Here is a 19,346-nt window from a genome sequence, read left to right on the forward strand (position 1 = left end):
ACAAATGGCTTCTAATGTGACATTTTTGAAAAGCCCAAAACATATTTCAATTACAACCCATTCAGTAATACAAATGATTAAAACTGATTTTATTAAGCATATCTTAAGATGTTTATCGGAAATGATATTGTATAGGAACTAATATTCAGTAATCCATATATTCTGTGGGTGGCTAACAAAGTTCCAGGTATGGTTGGAATGTTATTACTCTATGCCTTGGTTGTCTACCATCTGTAGACATATCCAAAGGGTGAGAGTCCAGTCAAACCTTGTTTTATTGATGTCTTTTATCTGCATGTTTCTTGGGAATAAATGAAATAATGTACTATCCAGAGCTTCTCTTTTTCCATTCATTTGTTATGACGGAGAAAGAAATACACATCCAATGAAAACAAGTGAACCAATATACAGATCCATTAAGGCGAAGCCTTCTCCCGTTCATGTGCTTTTGTCTACCCTTAACAAGGGTATGAGTTTCATCATAATAGAGTACTGTTCTATGGAATAATAATGTCCTAAATAAGTGACAGTTTTACACTATTGACTAATGGTTGTTTCTTCTCTCTTCTATTTTGGGTATAAAATATTTGGAAGAACCTCATTATTCCTCTGACTTCTCCATTGTACACATTATGCACTGGACCACCCATTAGAACCGCAGACCGCTGCTGCACACTCAATTTAAAGAAATGACAGCTGGGAAGAAAAAAAGCTATGCGTTGCCTGGCTGTATATAGTAACTGGCTAACTAAGTTCTAGCAAAGCAGCAGCTCCGTCCCCGTCGATACCGTCAATGCCCCGCTGGACAGTGAGCCAATAGGAGCTCCCGGTCCGGCAGCCAATCAGAAGCCACTCTTGATTGGGTGCCGGCCACGAGCTCCTGGCTCGCGGTCCAGCGGGAGTATTGAATGAAGATATCGACGGGAACGGAGCTGCTGCATTGCTTAGAAGTTAGACAGTAACTATACAGCCAGGCAGCACACAGCCCTTTCTGCCCGGCTGTCATATCTCTATAAATTGTGTGCGTCCGGTGTCACTCACCCTTGGAAACGAGCAATTTCCACCCACCCTTGGCACCTTCACTTCCTCTTGGCAACAAGCATGTATACCCTTTTAGCAACAAGCAATCCCCACTCCCTCTTTGCAATGAGCATTTAACAACTCCCTCTTGGCAGCAAGCAAGTATTCCCCTTTGGCAACAAGCATGAAGCCCCCTTGGCATAGAGCATGAAGCCCCTGGCATCAAGCATGAAGCCCCTGGCATCAAGCAAGAACCCCCTAGCAATGAACAAGCTTTAGTTCTTGGGAGCTGGGCACTGGGAGAGCTCATCCCGCCTTTCAGTATATTATTATTGGGGAGCTAACCTTTACTGAAGGCAAGGTGAGCTGTGATCTGTTGCATGTCAATGGCAATCAGGCAGTCTGAGAACTAGCCTCACTGGAAGCCAGGCACTCTAGGAAACAGACAGCTGGATGTTTGACAGCTTAGGCTTTCAAGCATGCTTGCTGGCAGATTGGCACTCTGGGAGCTTAACATCCTGGCTAAGAGGCACTTATGGTACTGAACCTTCATTATACATTTGGGTGATAGTTTTCTCTGGCACAGGCACAAGTTAAATAAACAGCAATGTACAATAAAAAAGAAGAATCATAACAATAAATTATATATTTTTTTAAAATAAAAACTAAGATTTCATTATAAAATAATATTAAAAAACAAGTTTCAATCTTTTTTTATTGTTAATGAAAAAAAAAAAAAAATATAACTACATGGTATAAGTATGAAACAAAGAATGTTTCTAGGGTGTTTAAGTGACAGCATCATGAAGCTGCTTCTCCTCATTTATCATCTTCTCTTCTTCTGCAACAAGCTCCTGTAAACAACTTATCACAGGTATTGTATGTCAGGAAAAGCTGACATCTTATCACCAGGTATCGTATGTCAGGAAAAGCTGACATCTCATGACCAGGTATCGTATGTCAGGAAAAGTTGGGCCATCTTCCTAAGATTTGGTCAACTTTTTACAACTGTGTTTACTATACGTATCATGTGTCTTCAAGCACAGCCAAAGATACATGATAGTAATGCTATACTCCCCTGAAACAATATAAAAGTACCATCATCATCAGGATTGTATACATAAAATGGCACTGCAGAGTATCTGTGGCTGGGGAGTCAGTTCTTCAAGGCAGTCCCATCCACATAATAGACATTTGTTTTCATCTTTCAAGTTAATAAGTTCCCCTCGTGTCCTCCAGAAACCTGAAGATTTTTCCTCGACTCGCCATTGCAACTCTGGTCCCCCACCACCAGCCCATGGCACTACCACACTGGCCTTTCTCTATGCAGGGGGTGTTGCTGTTGCAACTGACACACGTTCCTCTGCAGGACATCTTGTTGCCAGCCCTGATAGCCGTAAAGCTTTCCTAATTCACAGTCATCTTCTTGCCACCACCTCCGGGAGTTCAGCTGACTGTCAGTTCTTTGGACGAGCTTTGGCCAGAGAGTGCCGACTGTACAAGGTACGAAATGGGTGCATGCCCAGTGTTCGAGGAGCAGCCAGAATGTTGAGTGTTCTGATGACGCCGTTCCATGGAACTGATGTTTGTGCTGCCTTCACTCTGTGTGGCTGGGATAGGAATGGGCCGTGCATCTGTTATGTATATAATGATGGAACCCGTCTCAGCTCAGACATACTCTCAGTAGGATCAGGCTCCCCATATGCATACAGCATCATAGATGAGGGATACAAGCCTGGGATGGAGGAAGAGGAAGCCCGTCAACTGGCCAGGAGAGCAGTGTGCCATGCAGGCAGAAGAGATGCCTACTCTGGGGGATCAGTTGATGTATACTGGGTAAGAGAGGGAGGATGTGAGAGAGATACCAGGGAAGATCTGGTACAACTTTATGAGCAGATGGTAGCAGAAGAAAATGGAGTGATGCGTAAGAGAAGCAGAGATCAACAGCTGCCCCATTCCAGTCCCTGAGCAGGAGTGCCAGTAACACACTGTAATTGTGCCAATGAGAAACATGCTGAAGCAAATAAACAAAATGCTTTTTGATTTACTTGAATGTGCTTCGCTGTCTCTCAGCGCTCAGCATACTGAATATAAATAGCCCACTGTCAGCACCAACAAGTTGTACAAATATTGGGCATTGATTTGACACATGTTTTAGGGCACTGTATTTTCCGCCAGCTCGCGAGTGTGTGAGTATAGGACAATTTGAAGCTTATTTACTAACATAGATACAAACTGTACTTTTATTTGTTGGTTTTGCAGAACAAATTAAGGGGACTTTGTGTGTGTCTATGGAGGAAATTTACTAAGATGGGAGTTGTTTTTCACATGGGATGTTGCTATGGGCAACCAATCAGAAACTATCTATTATCTTCTAGAAGGTGCTAAATAAATGAGAAGTAGATTCGGATTTGCCCAAACCAACATCCCATGTGAAATAGATCTTAGTAAATTTCCCCCTACGTGTTATAAAACATTGCTATCCATACCCAATTCCCTAAACATCGAAGTGTTTTTGCCTTCTGTGCAAATGTGGATAGGACTGAGGCTTCCACTAATCTGTGACAGGTAGTGACAGGTAGTAAGTGGTCATCGCTGATGTCAGAGACTCTCCTGTCAGTCAAACTGTGAGGAGATTTCATTTCCGCATTTTCTGTCATCAATTCCCCTCACGCATGTGCAGTTGTTTGATAATCAATCGTTTTGTGAATTCTCTATTTATCGTTCCATGCTGAATGTTTGAACCTATATTTGTAAATATCTAATTGTATTGCAGTTATATATATATATATATATATCATAATATAGGACATGATATAGATAGGGTACTTTAACACTTACAAGCGTGCTACTGCACACAAGTGCCCTGCTGTTTGCATTATCATTGCAGAAAAATATATAAACTATATGTGTTCTACAATGTAATTATAGAGTATTATAATTATAGAGTATAAAAGTGATATTTGTACACTTGCATGGTTTGAAATCCTACACAATAAAAGGGTCATGCTGCTCCATACCTCTCAGGGGTAATTCAAGTGTTTTGTACGTCAGTGGACAGTAGATGGCGCCCTACAGAGCAATTCATGTATTTCTCTGTTTGGGCACACACACATAGCTGCTGGCACTGACATTACTATATTTTGTTGGTAACTAATATTTAGATAAAAATAGGTGCTGATTTGTATAAAAATGCTTTTCTAATGGTAAAGTCAGTAAAGCTAAACATATAAATTACAATACAGTGATTCAGGCATCAGAGGTGTGTAGCTGTATCTGATATTGATTGGTAGCAGCAGCAGCAGCTATATAGTAATGGTGTATAGTAATGTGGTGTGAGTATAATACCAAGCACATTTAAGAAAGACACATCTTCAAAACATAACACTGTCTCTGGAGATTGCAGGCACAAAAACAAATATTTTTGTCTCACTTAGTTGCTCCAATATTTGTGCAGAACTTCTGTGTTATGACCGATAGATTTAATTATATACATATATTGCTTTTGCAAATATTATAATGTTTGCATAAACCCATTATTCTTATAGTTTCACCCCACAGCGCAGGGCAGACTGTATCCTCTTTATCATTCAACTCATTTTAAGAACACAAGAAAACAAATTAATGCTTTGATCAGAAATGGGGGAAAAAAGCTGTTATGCTAGAAACTCAACAACAACAAAAGAGGAAAGAATTGCGGTTTATAACCAGTCTTATAATTAGAATGCCCTGAACAAAAATGAGAAAAAAAAGAAACAAACAAACAAACCTAGAAGCTATTCAGTATGCCACCCACCCATGTGTATCTGAGTGACAATAGAGGTCCTAGCCACTAGCAATTGTCAACAGTGTAATTCTCTGATTTACAGGTATTGCAGCCAATTACTGCTTCTACAGAGACAAGAATGAGAAATGAAGACAAAATTGTTGGTATTATTCTCTGCACAGCACATCACTAGTCATGAGGGTAGACAGAGACAGAGAGGTAAGAGAGTAAAGCAAGGAGAGTGGTAATAGAGATGGAATGTTAGAGAGAGATAGAACCAGGAGAACAGAGTGAACGGGAGATTTACTGAAAGGTCCCTCGGACAAGTCGGACCAGATTTCCCTTCAACACCCCTGGCACCTCCCCAGGAGGGCTCACATACGATTTTTTTTACATGCGATTAATCGCATGAGATTGATCACATGTAAAAGAACTCCCGGAGAGCTGCTGGGGGAGTTCTAAAAAGCATTTGCGATGTGTTCCTAATGATCCGATTCGGATAGATACGTGATGCATATATGATCTACAGGATCCGATCTGATGCACGTGTGAACGCATATCAGTTCGAACCTTGGTTCATATGTAATAGATTGTGAGAATCAGAACATGAGAGATTTTGGGAGAGTTTCCCATATTTTTTAAAGCAGCAATCATTTACATGGAATAATCCACCTGATTTTTCAGTGCGAATGATTGCTGCTTTAAAAAAATATGAGAACACTCCCAAAATCTCTCAATTTCTGATTCTCACACTCTAGTACATTTGGCCCCTGAAGTCACACACCTCCGATCTGACCTGATCCTACGGAATCGGATGAAATCGGACCATATTGGACCTGTGTATGAAGGCCTTAAGTTTTGGAGAGTGATTAAAATGGACAGAGATAAACTACCAGCCAATCAGCTCCTAACTGCATACTTGCCTACATTTAGCCATACAACTGGATATCATTTGAGTAAAGCTCGGCAGGGCTGTCCCCTGCAATTCCCCCAGTAATTAGCTTCGCCAGTCCAGGGCTAGTGTTGTCCTATCCCCACTGCAGGGACAATGCTAGCCCTTATGCTGGCTCCGGGCTGCGCTGGAGATCTTGCAATAAAAGTGAGATCTCGCGCATGCCTAGAGAGCTGGCTGGGGGTAGAGAAGAAAGGGCTGCCTGGGGCGCCGATAATGAGAGCTGTTAACGCTGGGCATAACGGATCTCCTTATCGGCAGGGGGTTAACACATTCGCCCATAAGCCTCGTTATGCAGGAGAAGCGGGACCCATTAATTTGCAGTCGTTATGGGCTGCTTAATACATCTGCCCCAGAGTTTGAAAAATTACAATTAGAAGCCGATTGGTTGATACTTTATCACTATCCTAGTAGATAGACCCATGAGAGAGAAAATAGATGGGAAAGATTAGAGAGGTAGAATCAAGAAGAGGAGAGAGAGAGAGAGAGAGAGAGAGAGAGAGAGAGAGAGAGAGAGAGAGAGAAATAAAATGAAAAGAAGAAGAAAGCTCAGTGAAGACAGAGGGGAGAGAAGAAAGAGAGGGAGATAAAGTGAAGAGAGAAGTGATAGAGAGATAGAGAGAGAGAGTGGTGAGAGAAAGAACAGAAAGAAAGACAGGATTATTCAGCTAATGAAGATATATAGTATATTCTCTATGAGATATGTGGTACATGTTAAGCATCCTACCAAAGATATTCTACATAAAATACTAGATGTATTTCTGCAAAGTGGCTGTGTGTGCACAATAAGGAGCTTAGGGGCAGATTTTTAAGGCTGTTGAAGTGATAAAGTGCCAAACAGTTCCTAACTGCCATTTTTAACCCAGCCTGTAAGTTAGGAGCTGATTGGCTGTTTTATTCACCAGCCACTTCATCACTTTACTAGGCTTAAAAAATCTGCCCCATTGTTATACCACATTCGGTCCCATGTTCACTGCCAACTTGCCTCTCATCTCTGCCCTTAAAAACACCCTAGGAAAACCTATGGCTGCATCTAGAAAAGGTTAGATTTACTGAAGGATGAGGATAGGAAACATATTTATTTGATTTCTTTGGCTGTGACTAAAGTGACAATACATGGGGGAGCACAAACAAGGTTTGATAATGAAATCAGTAATGCCTCAGTGAATACGCTGTTGAATAAAATAGATTTTTCAGAAGCAGTTCCACTGTGTAAACTCAGTGAAGTAAAACCTTCTACCAGTACCTACACACAGTGGGGGAAATCATTCTGTGTTCTCGATCCATGTAAAATGAAGCCTATTCATTCAGTGGGAGCGAGAGACATCACTAGACCACAGGAGAGTTCCAGAAACTTAAAAATAAAAAAATAAAAAGTAACAGCCCGTTATTGTTTAGTATTCAATATATTGGGCTCTAGAGATAATCATATTAACATACACAAAACTACTTATTTTATAATTTTTTATTTTGAAAATAAAATGTTTGCTTTCCACAAATGGCACACATCTGACTGTGTCTGAGACACCCGCAGCAAGCGGTGGGAAGACTGGAAGAGCTGAATGCAATTTTGTAAACCTCACAATACCCCTAGAGACTTTTCAAAATTCCAGCAGGAATTTCATACTAAAACCATAATGGTTTCCGAAAGGGAATGGATTAATCATTGTTTGTCCTTTCTCTTTCTGCAAGTATACTGTTCTTTTCTGGAAAACCAGGGAAATAATCTCTCTGTTGTCGGGAAGGAAACAATGAGCATTCTGCAGGTCACTCACAAGAAAAATGTTAACAATCACTTAGCGTATCTTCAACGGAGACCGGTTTAATCTTCCGATCTTTTCGCTCCATAGATCTCTGCAAGTGTCCTGAAATGGGGACCCCAATCCCATATATCTTCCCCAACAGGTTCTTCTTCTCCAAAACCTCCAGAGCTGCTGGTCAAAGAGCTGAGTGATCCAGCTGAGGAGCCCCCACCCTCAAATCCATACACCTGGATGGAATCATAGGGCGGTGCCACAGGGTCTCCTTCTGCCTCTCTTAGTCGAAGTGCCAGAAATCGTTGCACGTCCACAGGAGCGGGTTGAGGTGAGCGTTGGACATGTTGATGAGGTACACGGGGAAGAACATCCATTCTCGGTGGATGAAAGAATCCTCCAGTAAGTCCTGTTTGTGGGGGCTGCAAGGCTGACATGTCAAACGCCTGAGTGTCTTGTTCTCCCCCACCTTCATCATCATAAGTAATGATATTCTCTCTGATATCCTCATCTTCACACAGTGATAAAGGTGTTGGTTTATGTCTACGCTGCAAATAAAACAGGGACACCAGGGCTGATGGGGAGGGTAATGAGTGGGACAAGAAATTGAGTGAGCACACAAGAGACATATAAACAAATAAAGGTTGAAATAAAAAGAATAGCAAGAGAAACAAAAGTAAAGATAGAGTGGAATGAAATAATGGGAAATCAAGATGAAGAAAACACAAAATTAGCAATACATTAGCAAAAGTCACTGTATAAGCAATACAATACAAACTAGCACATAATGCAAACCTCTGTTCTCAGTAAAGCATGGAGTGACTAAGGGCGCAACTCAGACCTGATTGGTCAGGTCCCAATTCGCTACCCCAGCCGATTATGGGGGTTTGCTAGTTTAATACCCGCTTATTCGCTCAATGGTAGGCAGGCTGGGGGGTGGGCGCAGGGGACCGTCCATCGTTTTATAGGTGTGTCCATGCCTATTTGGGACGGGAGGCTGACATCACATGACATCAGGGCCCACCCCCATTGCGGCCACGGATAAAGGATAGACTTTTATCCGTGAAAGGAGGAAAAATCATTTGATGGTGAGTGACCATTGAATGCAACCGCATGCGAGTGGGGGTGTAAGCGTACGTATCCACTGGCATGGTACTGCGGGGCTTCACTCGGGTGGGAGGTGGCTTGCGTTCGGTGGGGCAGCGTTTACCTGCTCGCTAGGCAGTGAATGTATGCTGGTCTGAATTATGCCCTAAATTCTATAAGGAATGGAAACATTTGAAACTGATACATATGCATGTTCTCATAGAAGCCGTTACAGTTCATAAGAAGATATTGGAGGTATAATTACATAAGTAAATACACCTAATAACAATAGGCAGGCGTCACTACCAGTATATTACTGTTGGGAAGAAAGTAAAGACTTGGATAATTACCCAGAAGGCTAAATGCACAGGCCAATATGGCCAGCAATGCAGGGGTGCTGAGTCCGGCAGCTGACCCTGACGTCATATGACAGGTCAGGACTGCCCCACCTGCCTCACAGTGACACAAAGAGACCGTCAGGGTGTCCGTGCTGCTAAGAGGGGGATCTCCACTGTCCTTAATCTCTATAGGCACTAAGAAGATGTCCCTCTGAGACCTCCAGAAGCTGCTGTGCTTCACCAGAAGGGATGCGCTTCCATCTAATATGGAGACATAAGACAAAAAAAAAAATGATTCTTTGGAACAGAGAGATAGATAGTGTAAAGAAGGAAATAAAAAGGAGAAAAGACAGATCTTTAAGAGATATGATTGCTAGTTAGTTGTTACCACACCTTTGTTGTCTTGAAGTGTGAAGTTTCCATCTGAGGCCATACCCGGACTTTGAATATAGAAAAGACCGTTCTCAATGTCTGCATCTTTCACTCTGACTGTCTGTATGATCTTCAGAAACAGAGATAGAACATAACTCAGATATAGGGGTAGATATATGAAGCAGTGATAAGGGAGGAGAAGCGAGCCAGAGGCGAAGTGGCCCATGGCAACCAATCAGCTGCTCTGTATAAGTTTATATTATGCAAATTCTAGATGTTACTTCAGTGCTTATTGGTTGCCATGGGCCACTTCTCCTCTGGCTTGCTTCTCCTCCCTTATCACTGCATCATACATCTACCCCATAGTGAGTGAGTGTTTCTTGTTGAGAACTGTTGTTATATTGAATTTAGAAGAACACAGACAAAAACATTTAAGACAAACATACATACATCTTGGATAAATGCTATATAAAGAATAAAAAAAAAGTAGGTTTAATAATGGCCAGTGCCTTTCATATGTCTGTCAAACTTGTTTTTAAAACATTTTCTCAATTTTTTCATGACTGCATCTATAACTGTTCCCAATAGACCTTGGGAATGTAGTAGCCTCAATTTTAGACTTATTTCCAGACTAATTGTTGTCCATTCGTGTACTATAACTCACTAAAGGTAAGTAACTAATCATTTGTATGGACAGCCTGATCCACCAGATGCTGCATGTTTCTGCAACAAAACAGAACAGGAGGCAAAGGAAGTATTGCGGTACAGGGAAGTTATTCTTCTGTGTAATAGGGACAATGAATAACTAACTCAACACTAACTGTTCTTTCGTTATTTTGTGTTAACTTTTGATTTATTTAATCTTCTCTGTAGAAGTCTAGTATTGGAAACAATGATGTATTTGGTTATAATAAATAAGACACAAGCTCACTCCATGCACTGTTTGTGGATAATACAGATGATTAGTTTGCCATATCTACCAAAACAAAACCTTGATTACCATAGTTTAGAAAAGTGACACTTCAGTAAGAGTATTAGTCAATGATGGATTTCCCACTGGGCATGTGCTTAGGCTGACACTCGCTGGGAGCAGCACAGCAGGCCAACCTGAATCAGAGCCATGGTAGGCTGTTGGCTTGATGTGGCCGCCCAGAGGCTGTGTGATTCCTGCCACTGAACTGCCTATGGAGATCTTCACATGTGAACTTATCTGTGAGGCATCTGTCGAATCAGTGATGGAAATATAGCTTACAGGTAAAATCTGTGTAATATATATTTATATATACACAGCTCACACGGTATATTCTACACATATTTTTATTCCAGAATCCTACATTCATCAGTGATGCTCAGAACCTTTTATTAACAATTTAATCTAAAGTGTTTAGCACATCTAGTTACCTGCCATTTACACTCGTAGGCTTGTTGCCTGTAGATTTTAGGGCCTTTTCCATGCTTTATAATGATGGGGTTGTCAAATACAATACAGCATCCGGTACAATACAATGGAATTTAAGGATTAAGAGAACAATACACTTAATTATGTGTGGAGGGATGCTTCTGTTCATCCACATAGTTGACGTGTAACAGCTACCAGCACTGGTTTTGCCTTTTGCAATTTCTATAAAGAATTTGCATTGGTACTGGACTGCCAACCTGGGGTACCACTGCACAAGGGTCCGGCACACAGGTTGGGAACCACTGCCCTAAACCTTCCCCTCTTGTAGTTTGTATGGTAATGTAATGTAAACTATATTTTACATTTATTTGTGTACATAACTGCAGAAAATTCAGTGATCATTCCTGTATACAGATGGGGCTTGTCCCATCACGGCAGCCTCGCCAAGGGGCGCGCGTGCATGAGACGCTCGCGCGCCCCCTGGCAAGGGATCCTGCCTCCGGTCCCCGGCGCCTCCCCCCGCCGTCGCCGCCCGTCGTTACAGGTACCCCTCGCCGTCCCGAGCACCCTCCTAACCCTGCCCGTCTCCCTGAAGCGGAGACGGGCAGGGACATGCAGCGTCCCCACCGAGAGACTGGGACACGCGTGCGTGTGAGACGCACATGCGTCCCAGTTCAGTGTAGCCCCTGTCCGCCGGAGCTCGCCAGCGGGGAGGGTCAGCGAGCCCCGGCCAAGGATGGCAGGGGCTCCATCTGTATAGACAGACTGCAAGCACAAGCGTATATATTTGGGTTGTGCCATTTTTAACGTTTTGCAAGTATATAAAATTATTATTTATAAATGTTTATCAGAATTCTGTGTTCGGTTTATCCAACTGGGAGAGTCTCACAATGGCAGGGGAATATCAAGGTGATCCTTTTAACTTGATTAAACCATTTCATACACAAAGAAAAATAAAAGAAGATATATAGTTAGAATTACTTATTAAAGTCATCTGGTTTTCCATTTAGACTATTCTAGGGGGTGACTCAACGGCGCCTGTGGTCCAGAGGATCGCCCGCCCCCTCACTGCATCCCCTCGGTAACATGCGAGGGGATGTACACGAACACATCCCCTCGCATGCGGCCAAGGGGGGACAAATTATTCGATGGTCATCGATCATCAAATGATTTCTCTCCCCTTTGGAAATAAAAGTCAGTCTGAACTGACTTTATTTCCTTCGGTGTCCGCCAAATAGGGGGCGGGCGCTGACGTCCTGTGACATAAGTTGACCGCCCCCGGCAGGCATCGGCCTACCTGTGTACCCAGAGGAATGCCCAGCATTTTCATGGGGATGCCATAAAACGATGGGAGATCCCCTCCAGGTGCATCCTGACCACCCTCTCCCCTCCCCATACGAACGCCTCAGCGACTGTGATAGTCACCAAAGGCGTTCGTACAGTGGCCCTGCACATGTGCAGAGCCGCACCATTGGGCCCCAGCGCGGGGGACCAGTCATTAATGAATCGGGCCCTAAGTTTAGGAAGTCTTGAAAGAGAATAGGCTAGTGGTTCCCAAACTGTGTGCCATGGCTCCCTGGGGTGCCTCGGGACACTTGCAGGGGTGCCCGGGTTGGTGGTCCAGGACCAATTCCAATTATTTATGATCAATTATTTATGGACAAAACCAGTGCTGGTGGCTGTCAATCATAAAATATGTACAATCAGAACCAAATCCTGCCCTTTACCACATAACTGAACCTAAGAAGCACATATAAACACAATCTACTCCATTTTATATATCTGTTTTGGGCCTAGGGGTGCCGTGGAAAATTCTGATACTCTAGGGTTCCGTGATTCAAAAAAGATTGGGAACCCCTGGAATAGGCAATTAGTAATAAAAAGTGACCATCGAATTAAAGGCTAGTCCAACCAATATGCTCATGTGACAGTTATTCAAATTTATTTTGATACATTGTAAATATTTTGGACAGATTTCCTTAATGTTTTCATAAGTAAACACACCTGTCCAGGTTGTGCGTTGTCACAAACATGTGGTTTGTATGCCTCAGCTAGTGTTGGAGGATTGTCATTCACATCTAACACCTGGATCACAACTTCAACTTGTGACACCCGGGAGGAGCTGTCTGAAACAAAAACACAACACAGAGACACAACAAAAAGAAAAAAAAACACAACACCAAGACAAAACAAAACGCACAACACGAAAATATAAAAACACCATGTGATACAGAAATATACAATACAAAACAAACAACACAAATAAATAAATTAGTCAGTTTCAGCAATAAAATACAAGACTCTCAGAATGTCCCAAAAAGATGGCCAACCATTGTGCTATTTGGTAGGAAAATGGTTTTAGGGCTCTTTGTAAAACATCCAGCCCATCTGATTAAAATCTTACCAGCATTTCTTAATAGATTGGTTTAAAATATGGTTGGCCAATGGTTCCATCCCATTGTGTTCTTAATAAACAGATCCTTCTAATGTGCATCCATTCATGCATTAGCTTGCTCAGTCAGTGACTAGACTTTATGTGTTGCCGCAATTTCATTTTACTCCCACACTATAGTTCCTTCCCATAGACTATGTGAGTTCCCTATCACACAATGATGATCCATCTCACCGGTCTCACTTGCTGCTACCGTAATACTGTGCTCTTTCTTGCTCTCCCGGTCCAAGGAAATGCTTGTTCTGAGAGTCCCATCCTCTGGGTGTATCGAGAAGAAAGCTTCAGGGTCAGAGATTGGCTCAATAGAGTAACTAATGGGAAGAAATGTATTGAAAAAAGAGCTCTATTAAAACACAATTACATTCAATGTAACTTTTTATTTTAAATGTAATCGAGGTTAATGGTTGATTCTGTTCACTTAAAAATTAAGCCCGCACGGAAGGGAAAAAGACATGCACTAAGTAAATGCATTCTCTCATGGTCCAGTAAAATCAATTAAACACTGCTGACAGGCAGCCTCAAATCATAACCATAACAAAGGAAGGCTCAGATGTAAATGTGACGTTTGTCACAAAAAAATGGCATAGCTGTATACAGCACGTTAGGGAATTACCTCTTTACCCATTATACATAGTCTTGATGTCAATACAGCTTTATTTAAAGCACATTTCAAAGGCTCAGAGACAATGGCGGACTGGCAGTCACTTCCCCTGATGGATGACAGACTTTTCAACTTGTTTATAGAAATAAGATGTTGCATAAATGTAACACTCTACCATCAGAATCCTCACACTATTTTCATGCTTCTGGCTTGCAATCACAAGATCTGACAACCCTTAAAGAGGTTTCAGATCTTGAACAGATATGGCAACGTTAGGCTCAACAAATTATAGGAAACGTTTTGAAGGCTTTCTCTGATTTGTACTCAGAGTTTCGAAATCCCAGGGAACACGTCAGATCCGATATTCTTTAACTGCTGATTTCAAACAGATTGACTTTCCTCCAGGTATACTTGGGATATTAATAGCAAGCAGGTCTGCCACAACAATTTTGGGTTGAGGGCGTGCAGGTTATCATTTTATTCTGGTGCCCCTAAATTGGTGAATGCCTGTTCCCTAAGGGGAAGCTGTACTTTGCCACCACACTACCTACCCAATGACAGGGAAAGATATCTATCTATCTATCTATCTATCTATCTATCTATCAATACACGCGCGCACACACATACACACACACACACTGAAGGGGTTGGAGCTGGGTGCATGGGAGTGGAGGCCCTGGATGGGGGTGGAGAAGGGCTGTAGAGAGTGAGGAGTTGGATGCAGGAAGGTGATTATCCCTGTCCTGACTTGACCGGTTTGAACAGCATCTTTCAAATGTTTATGCTCGCCACTTATACCGCTTTTACATCGCAAATGCCGGACCTCACCAGGGATGTGGCTGTCTGTGCATGTGCATACACTGGGTGTGTGCGGCCACGGTAAACAGACCGTTTGCCTTGTGCAAGCACACAACATTGTGGGCGGGTGGTGGGGGATAGTCGCACCCATAGGAACGCTCCAGCATCTCATGGGCATTCCCAGTGACATGGTGCCAGGGGCAGGCAGCTGACATCATCGGGTGTCAGCTGACCACCCACTTCCTTACGAATGCCCATGCACATCTAAGCTTACCTCAGAGTAACCTTAGATGTGCATGTGCCATCCACTTCATTCGATTGGTCGGCGACATCCATTCTCAGCTCCTGCGAATGAACACGATGTGCGAGGGGGCATGCATATCGGCTATTGCAGGGTGGCATCTGTTGGACTCCCAAGGCTGCGTATTTGTGTGGCACCTTTTGTTATCTTATTCATCAGTGTGTGGCACCTTTTGTTATCTTATTCTCCTGCCAATCTTCTTACCCGGCAGCCTGCTCACTAACAGGCATTGTTTGTACCATGGCTACAGGGCTGTGGAGTTCAGAAAAGGGATAAAGTGCCATGTTTAATCATCTGCTGTACAAAGTATTGTCAGCATGAAGAAACTCAGCAATAATTGCACTTAGTAGAATATACTGTATGTATATATGTATGTATGCAGACATGACATGGTGAATATTGGAGGAGCAGTAGAGGTGCTAACAAATATGACCAACAACACATTTAGACCTGCTCAGCAGGAAGGAATGGGCATAGGCTTCCCCATTAATTAATCCATCTCATGCTAATTCATCATGATACAATAATAAGGGTGATGTCTCAAAAACACAGCTAATATATAATATAAACTCTGGAGCCAGTTACCTACCTGACAGTGCTGCTCTGTAAGTCAGGATCCCAGGCCTGGACCACACCCACAAGGGTACCGGGGGGTAGGTTTTCCAGCACACTTAAGGTATAGGGGTTCTTGGAGAACAAGGGGGGTTCATTCACATCCCCAACTGTCACCCTCACTGTTGTGACATCCTTAAAAGGCCCTCTGCGAATATATTGAGGATCAATCACAGTGTTCATCACTTCAACACGAAATGTGAAAGAGCGGCGGGACTCAAAATCCAGCGGCTAGAAACAAGGAAGGGGAAAAGCAGATCAATTGGTGATTGTAGTTCACAAATGGGCAGGAAGGTAAAAGGGAAGGTTCTACTTGAACAAGTCTGAAATTGCAGTATGGTGGTGAGGCCGCAGGATACACTGGAAGTAATGAGTAATGCTAGAACCCACAGAGTTTTCAGGATATTTTGTGGAAACATGCCTAATATAGGATGTGAGTTAGTAGCTGGCAATTGTTCAGCAATGTGTGGTGGTATATCTACACTTGACTGGAATCCCAACATGTTTCCAGCATGTCTAATCTTTACCAGCCAGAGGTGGATTTTACCTCATGGGGCTATAACCAAAACAAATATTTGCGCGCCTCCCCTTCCTCAACAACCCCCCGCCCAGTCAGTGTATCCCTGAAGCGGGCATAGCCGTGTGTGGCCTTATTGGGACCACACAATAATACCCCCATTTAAAATTGCACCACATAGTAGTACCCCTCACATTACACCGCATAACACTGTCCCTAATTCACAGTATGCCACACAGTATTACCCTTTATTTGCGGTCCCCAGTACATGCTGTACTGATCTAGCTCTGTGCTGACATAGAGAATTAGCTCGGCACTAGTGACAGTGACTGCGCCGAAGAGAGATGGGTGTTTACTATTAACAGAGTGTGCAGACTCTGGGTGAGCGCCTCATTTCTACTGTGCAGTAGCCTCTAACCCTGTGCCTGTCTACTGCGCATGCGCAGCTCTCTGAAAACATGGTGCCCGCCATTTTCTGGAGACTAATCTCACTACTGCACATGCACGAAGGAGGAAGAAGAGAGGTATACAGAGAGAAAGAGATATGAGGAAAGAGAGATTGTTATACAGAGAGATGAGGAAGGAGAGATTGTTATACAGAGTGAGGTAGAGAAGATCTTGTAGCCTTGCAGTTTGCTTGCTCTGGCATAATGAATGTAGAGTAGAACTGGTGATCTAAAGGTGCCCATGCATCTTAGCAATGCAAAGAGCTACCCTTTGAAATGGTCGCTGGTCCCTGGACTTCCACTGATTTTTTATGGCATTTGGATGGCTGATATACAATGGCCCTGATTCCGATCCATTCAGTCCCCCGCGCGTTCGCACATTTAGTTATGCGCGTGTGCAGGCCTTCTGTGCGAGTGCCCTTGCTGACCTGCACTGTCCTTGTGGTGCAAAACATGAAGCATATCTTGGGGAAAGCAGGAGCATTATGCATAGTCTTGGTTACAGGGTCAGTGGGTGGAAGGGAGGAATAAGCCATAGTCATGGCATTAGTTCACATGGGTTGAGAATGAATCACTGGTATGGAATACAGTATGTACATTATGTAATTCCAGTGAGCAGCTAAGGGAGGCCAGGCAGCCAGATTATGGTCTTGATGCTGAGTTGAGTGCAAATGAAGCCAAAATGAAAAGTTAAAAAGCCACATGTAAGAATAGCATATTTATGGCAAAGCTATTCCATGCCTATTTTACTGCACCTGCAGTGTGTATGCTCTGTGATGCTGCTGCCATACCAGTCATAATATGGGGGGAAGCCACAGCTAGATTGGCAAACTGTGGCCAATTGGATGCAGTGATAGGGAGGATCATCAAAAATGCAGGTGAGTCATTGGCCTCAGCAGCTTGATAATCTGATTCTGCTGCTACTGAAGATGCAGCAGTGATCACTCCCGTGTCCACCTCTGAATCAGCTTATAAAGCCCATATGCTGAGGTGTTCATATTGAAAGATGAATCCAGCCATGCCCCAGTAGCATGTGCCAGGGATATACAAGGCTCTACATACACCCAGATATATTTATATATACAACCACGTCATGAGCTTAAGACATATATGTATTTCCCATTGTACCTTCTGTACTCTGAGAATGCCATCCTGGCCCGCAGAGTCTGACATTACACTAAATGTGTCACCAGCATCACCATCCAAAATACTGTATGACATCACAGCATTTTCACCAATGTCTGGGTCATGTGCTCGTAGGCGGCCAATCAGAGAGCCAGGAACAGTGTCCTCTAAAACAGTGAATTGGTACAAGCCTGTAATAAAAGAAAAATTAAGTAACTCGACAGATATATGCCATATATAGTACTATCTTCTACAATATTTTACCATCATTATATATTGGGTAAGGTTATGTAATGAAACTTGCAGAGGTAACATATCTTTACTACTCTTGTGTATCAAATGGCATATTTGTAGAGGCTAACCAGATAAAGTGCGACATCCGATTGCTTCAGGGGGGGAATCTAAAAAGACATTCCTCTTTGCAATCGAATAGTTCTTTTTATAAAGCTTTTAAAGCTATTTGAAGATGTCAGCTCTGAAAAGCAAAACTTTTGGATCTTTTTGAACTGATCCATACAGCAATCCCCCTGGGGAACTGCCCGGAGCATTCTTAGAACATTCTAGAGCTGGCGGCCCTGCACACTGCACACACAGCGTGACATCAGGAGGTGACAGAGATATACAGTCTTGCTTATTAGGCATGTTATTGGAATTATGTTTACACATTAGAGGAAAGTAGTTTAAGAATTAAGTCTTTAAAATCTTCACTAACCAGACAAATATTTTATTACTTATTTGCATAGATATTGATTGCTGATATTGGTTCTGTAATAATCCCAGAATCCCTGTTGTGTTTCTTTTTTTTTATTTTGCCTATACCTACATACTGTATAATTGTACTGAAAGAGTTTAAATAAAAAGAAGTGTTCTCATCCAAGTGTCTTCCTGTTATTTCTCTTACTTTGGGGAAATTTTGGAGGGTTGTCATTAACATCTGTCAATGTGACTGTAACTGTAGTGGAGCCTGAAAGTCCTCCCACGTGGCCTCCCATATCCTTAGCCTGTATGACAACCAGAAATTCATCCTGCGTCTCTCGGTCCATGTTTGGGATCGCAGTACGGATCACACCTGAGGATGAAGAACACAAACATGATTGACAGCAGGTTGGACATAAAAATGGAAAATAAATCAGTGGTGATATCTTACATGATGGAATACACTCCCATCTGTACATGCAAAATTATATTTGCTTATTCACTACATGGGAATATGCTGGCTATGATGGATTATGAAAGGCCAATTTATCCCCCCCCCCCCCCCCCAAAAAAAAGTATATGCACTGCCTTCAGTAATGGCTAAGTCTTTGAAATGGTTTTGCATTTAGAATATATATATGCTTCAGTTTTTTTTGGGCAAAAATGATAGAATCCAGAATATTTTGGAACCAGCACTGGGCTCCAACAGCCAGCGGTGTAATGCCATAGCCAGATGGCACTTTTTATGCAAGATCCCCTGGCCATCACATTCTCACCATGGCCCTTATTCTGATTGACGCGGACTTTACCGCATTCTTACGGATCGCGTCTTTTCGGCGTCTGCGCATGCGTGGAGAACGCAACGCGCATGTGCCACGCCTTGACTCCGTACCAGTTCGGCCAAATCCCGTACAAAACTGTTCCCCGCAATCAGTCGGGAAATATGGGCGTATTATGGGCGTCATGCGGAATGTCACATGGGCGTAGTTTCAAAGTGGGCAAAACGGGGCGGAAACATGGGCGGACACGGGGGAGTACACTTATGTTGGGGGGCGTACATTCGGATAGCACTCCGAATGCACGCGATCAAAAGGGGAAGAAATGTGCGGTG

At 42.9% G+C, this 19,346-nt stretch overlaps 2 protein-coding genes across 4 annotated transcripts in view; one reads left to right on the top strand and one right to left on the bottom strand.

The window, feature by feature from the left end:
* The first annotated feature begins 2,145 nt into the window (after positions 1-2,145).
* LOC146078355 (proteasome subunit beta type-11-like) lies at positions 2,146-2,988 on the top strand. Its single transcript, XM_083186101.1, has one exon. It carries the CDS (start codon positions 2,146-2,148, stop codon positions 2,986-2,988), a length of 843 nt encoding a protein of 280 aa, XP_083042227.1.
* Positions 2,989-7,188: 4,200 nt separating this feature from the next.
* Positions 7,189-19,346, bottom strand: part of CDH24 (cadherin 24) — a 71,841-nt gene continuing 59,683 nt past the window's right edge. For all 3 annotated transcript variants that reach the window (XM_083189107.1, XM_083189116.1, XM_083189126.1), the window contains 8 exons: positions 18,441-18,608; positions 17,543-17,730; positions 15,429-15,682; positions 13,314-13,450; positions 12,692-12,813; positions 9,310-9,418; positions 8,929-9,177; positions 7,189-8,066 (listed from right to left, as the gene is read on the bottom strand). In XM_083189107.1, the coding sequence (XP_083045233.1) occupies positions 7,561-8,066; positions 8,929-9,177; positions 9,310-9,418; positions 12,692-12,813; positions 13,314-13,450; positions 15,429-15,682; positions 17,543-17,730; positions 18,441-18,608 (1,733 nt within the window). In that variant the 3' untranslated portion in view covers positions 7,189-7,560. The remainder of the gene's footprint in view (positions 8,067-8,928; positions 9,178-9,309; positions 9,419-12,691; positions 12,814-13,313; positions 13,451-15,428; positions 15,683-17,542; positions 17,731-18,440; positions 18,609-19,346) is intronic.

This window comes from Crinia signifera, chromosome 1 (assembly GCF_055691185.1).
Source record: "Crinia signifera chromosome 1, ASM5569118v1, whole genome shotgun sequence".
In the NCBI taxonomy this organism is placed as follows: Eukaryota; Metazoa; Chordata; class Amphibia; order Anura; family Myobatrachidae; genus Crinia; species Crinia signifera.

Excerpts from the sequence above, each read along its gene's own strand:
- LOC146078355 (XM_083186101.1), top strand. The coding sequence starts at position 2,146 with ATGGCACTGCAGAGTATCTGTGGCTGGGGAGTCAGTTCTTCAAGGCAG.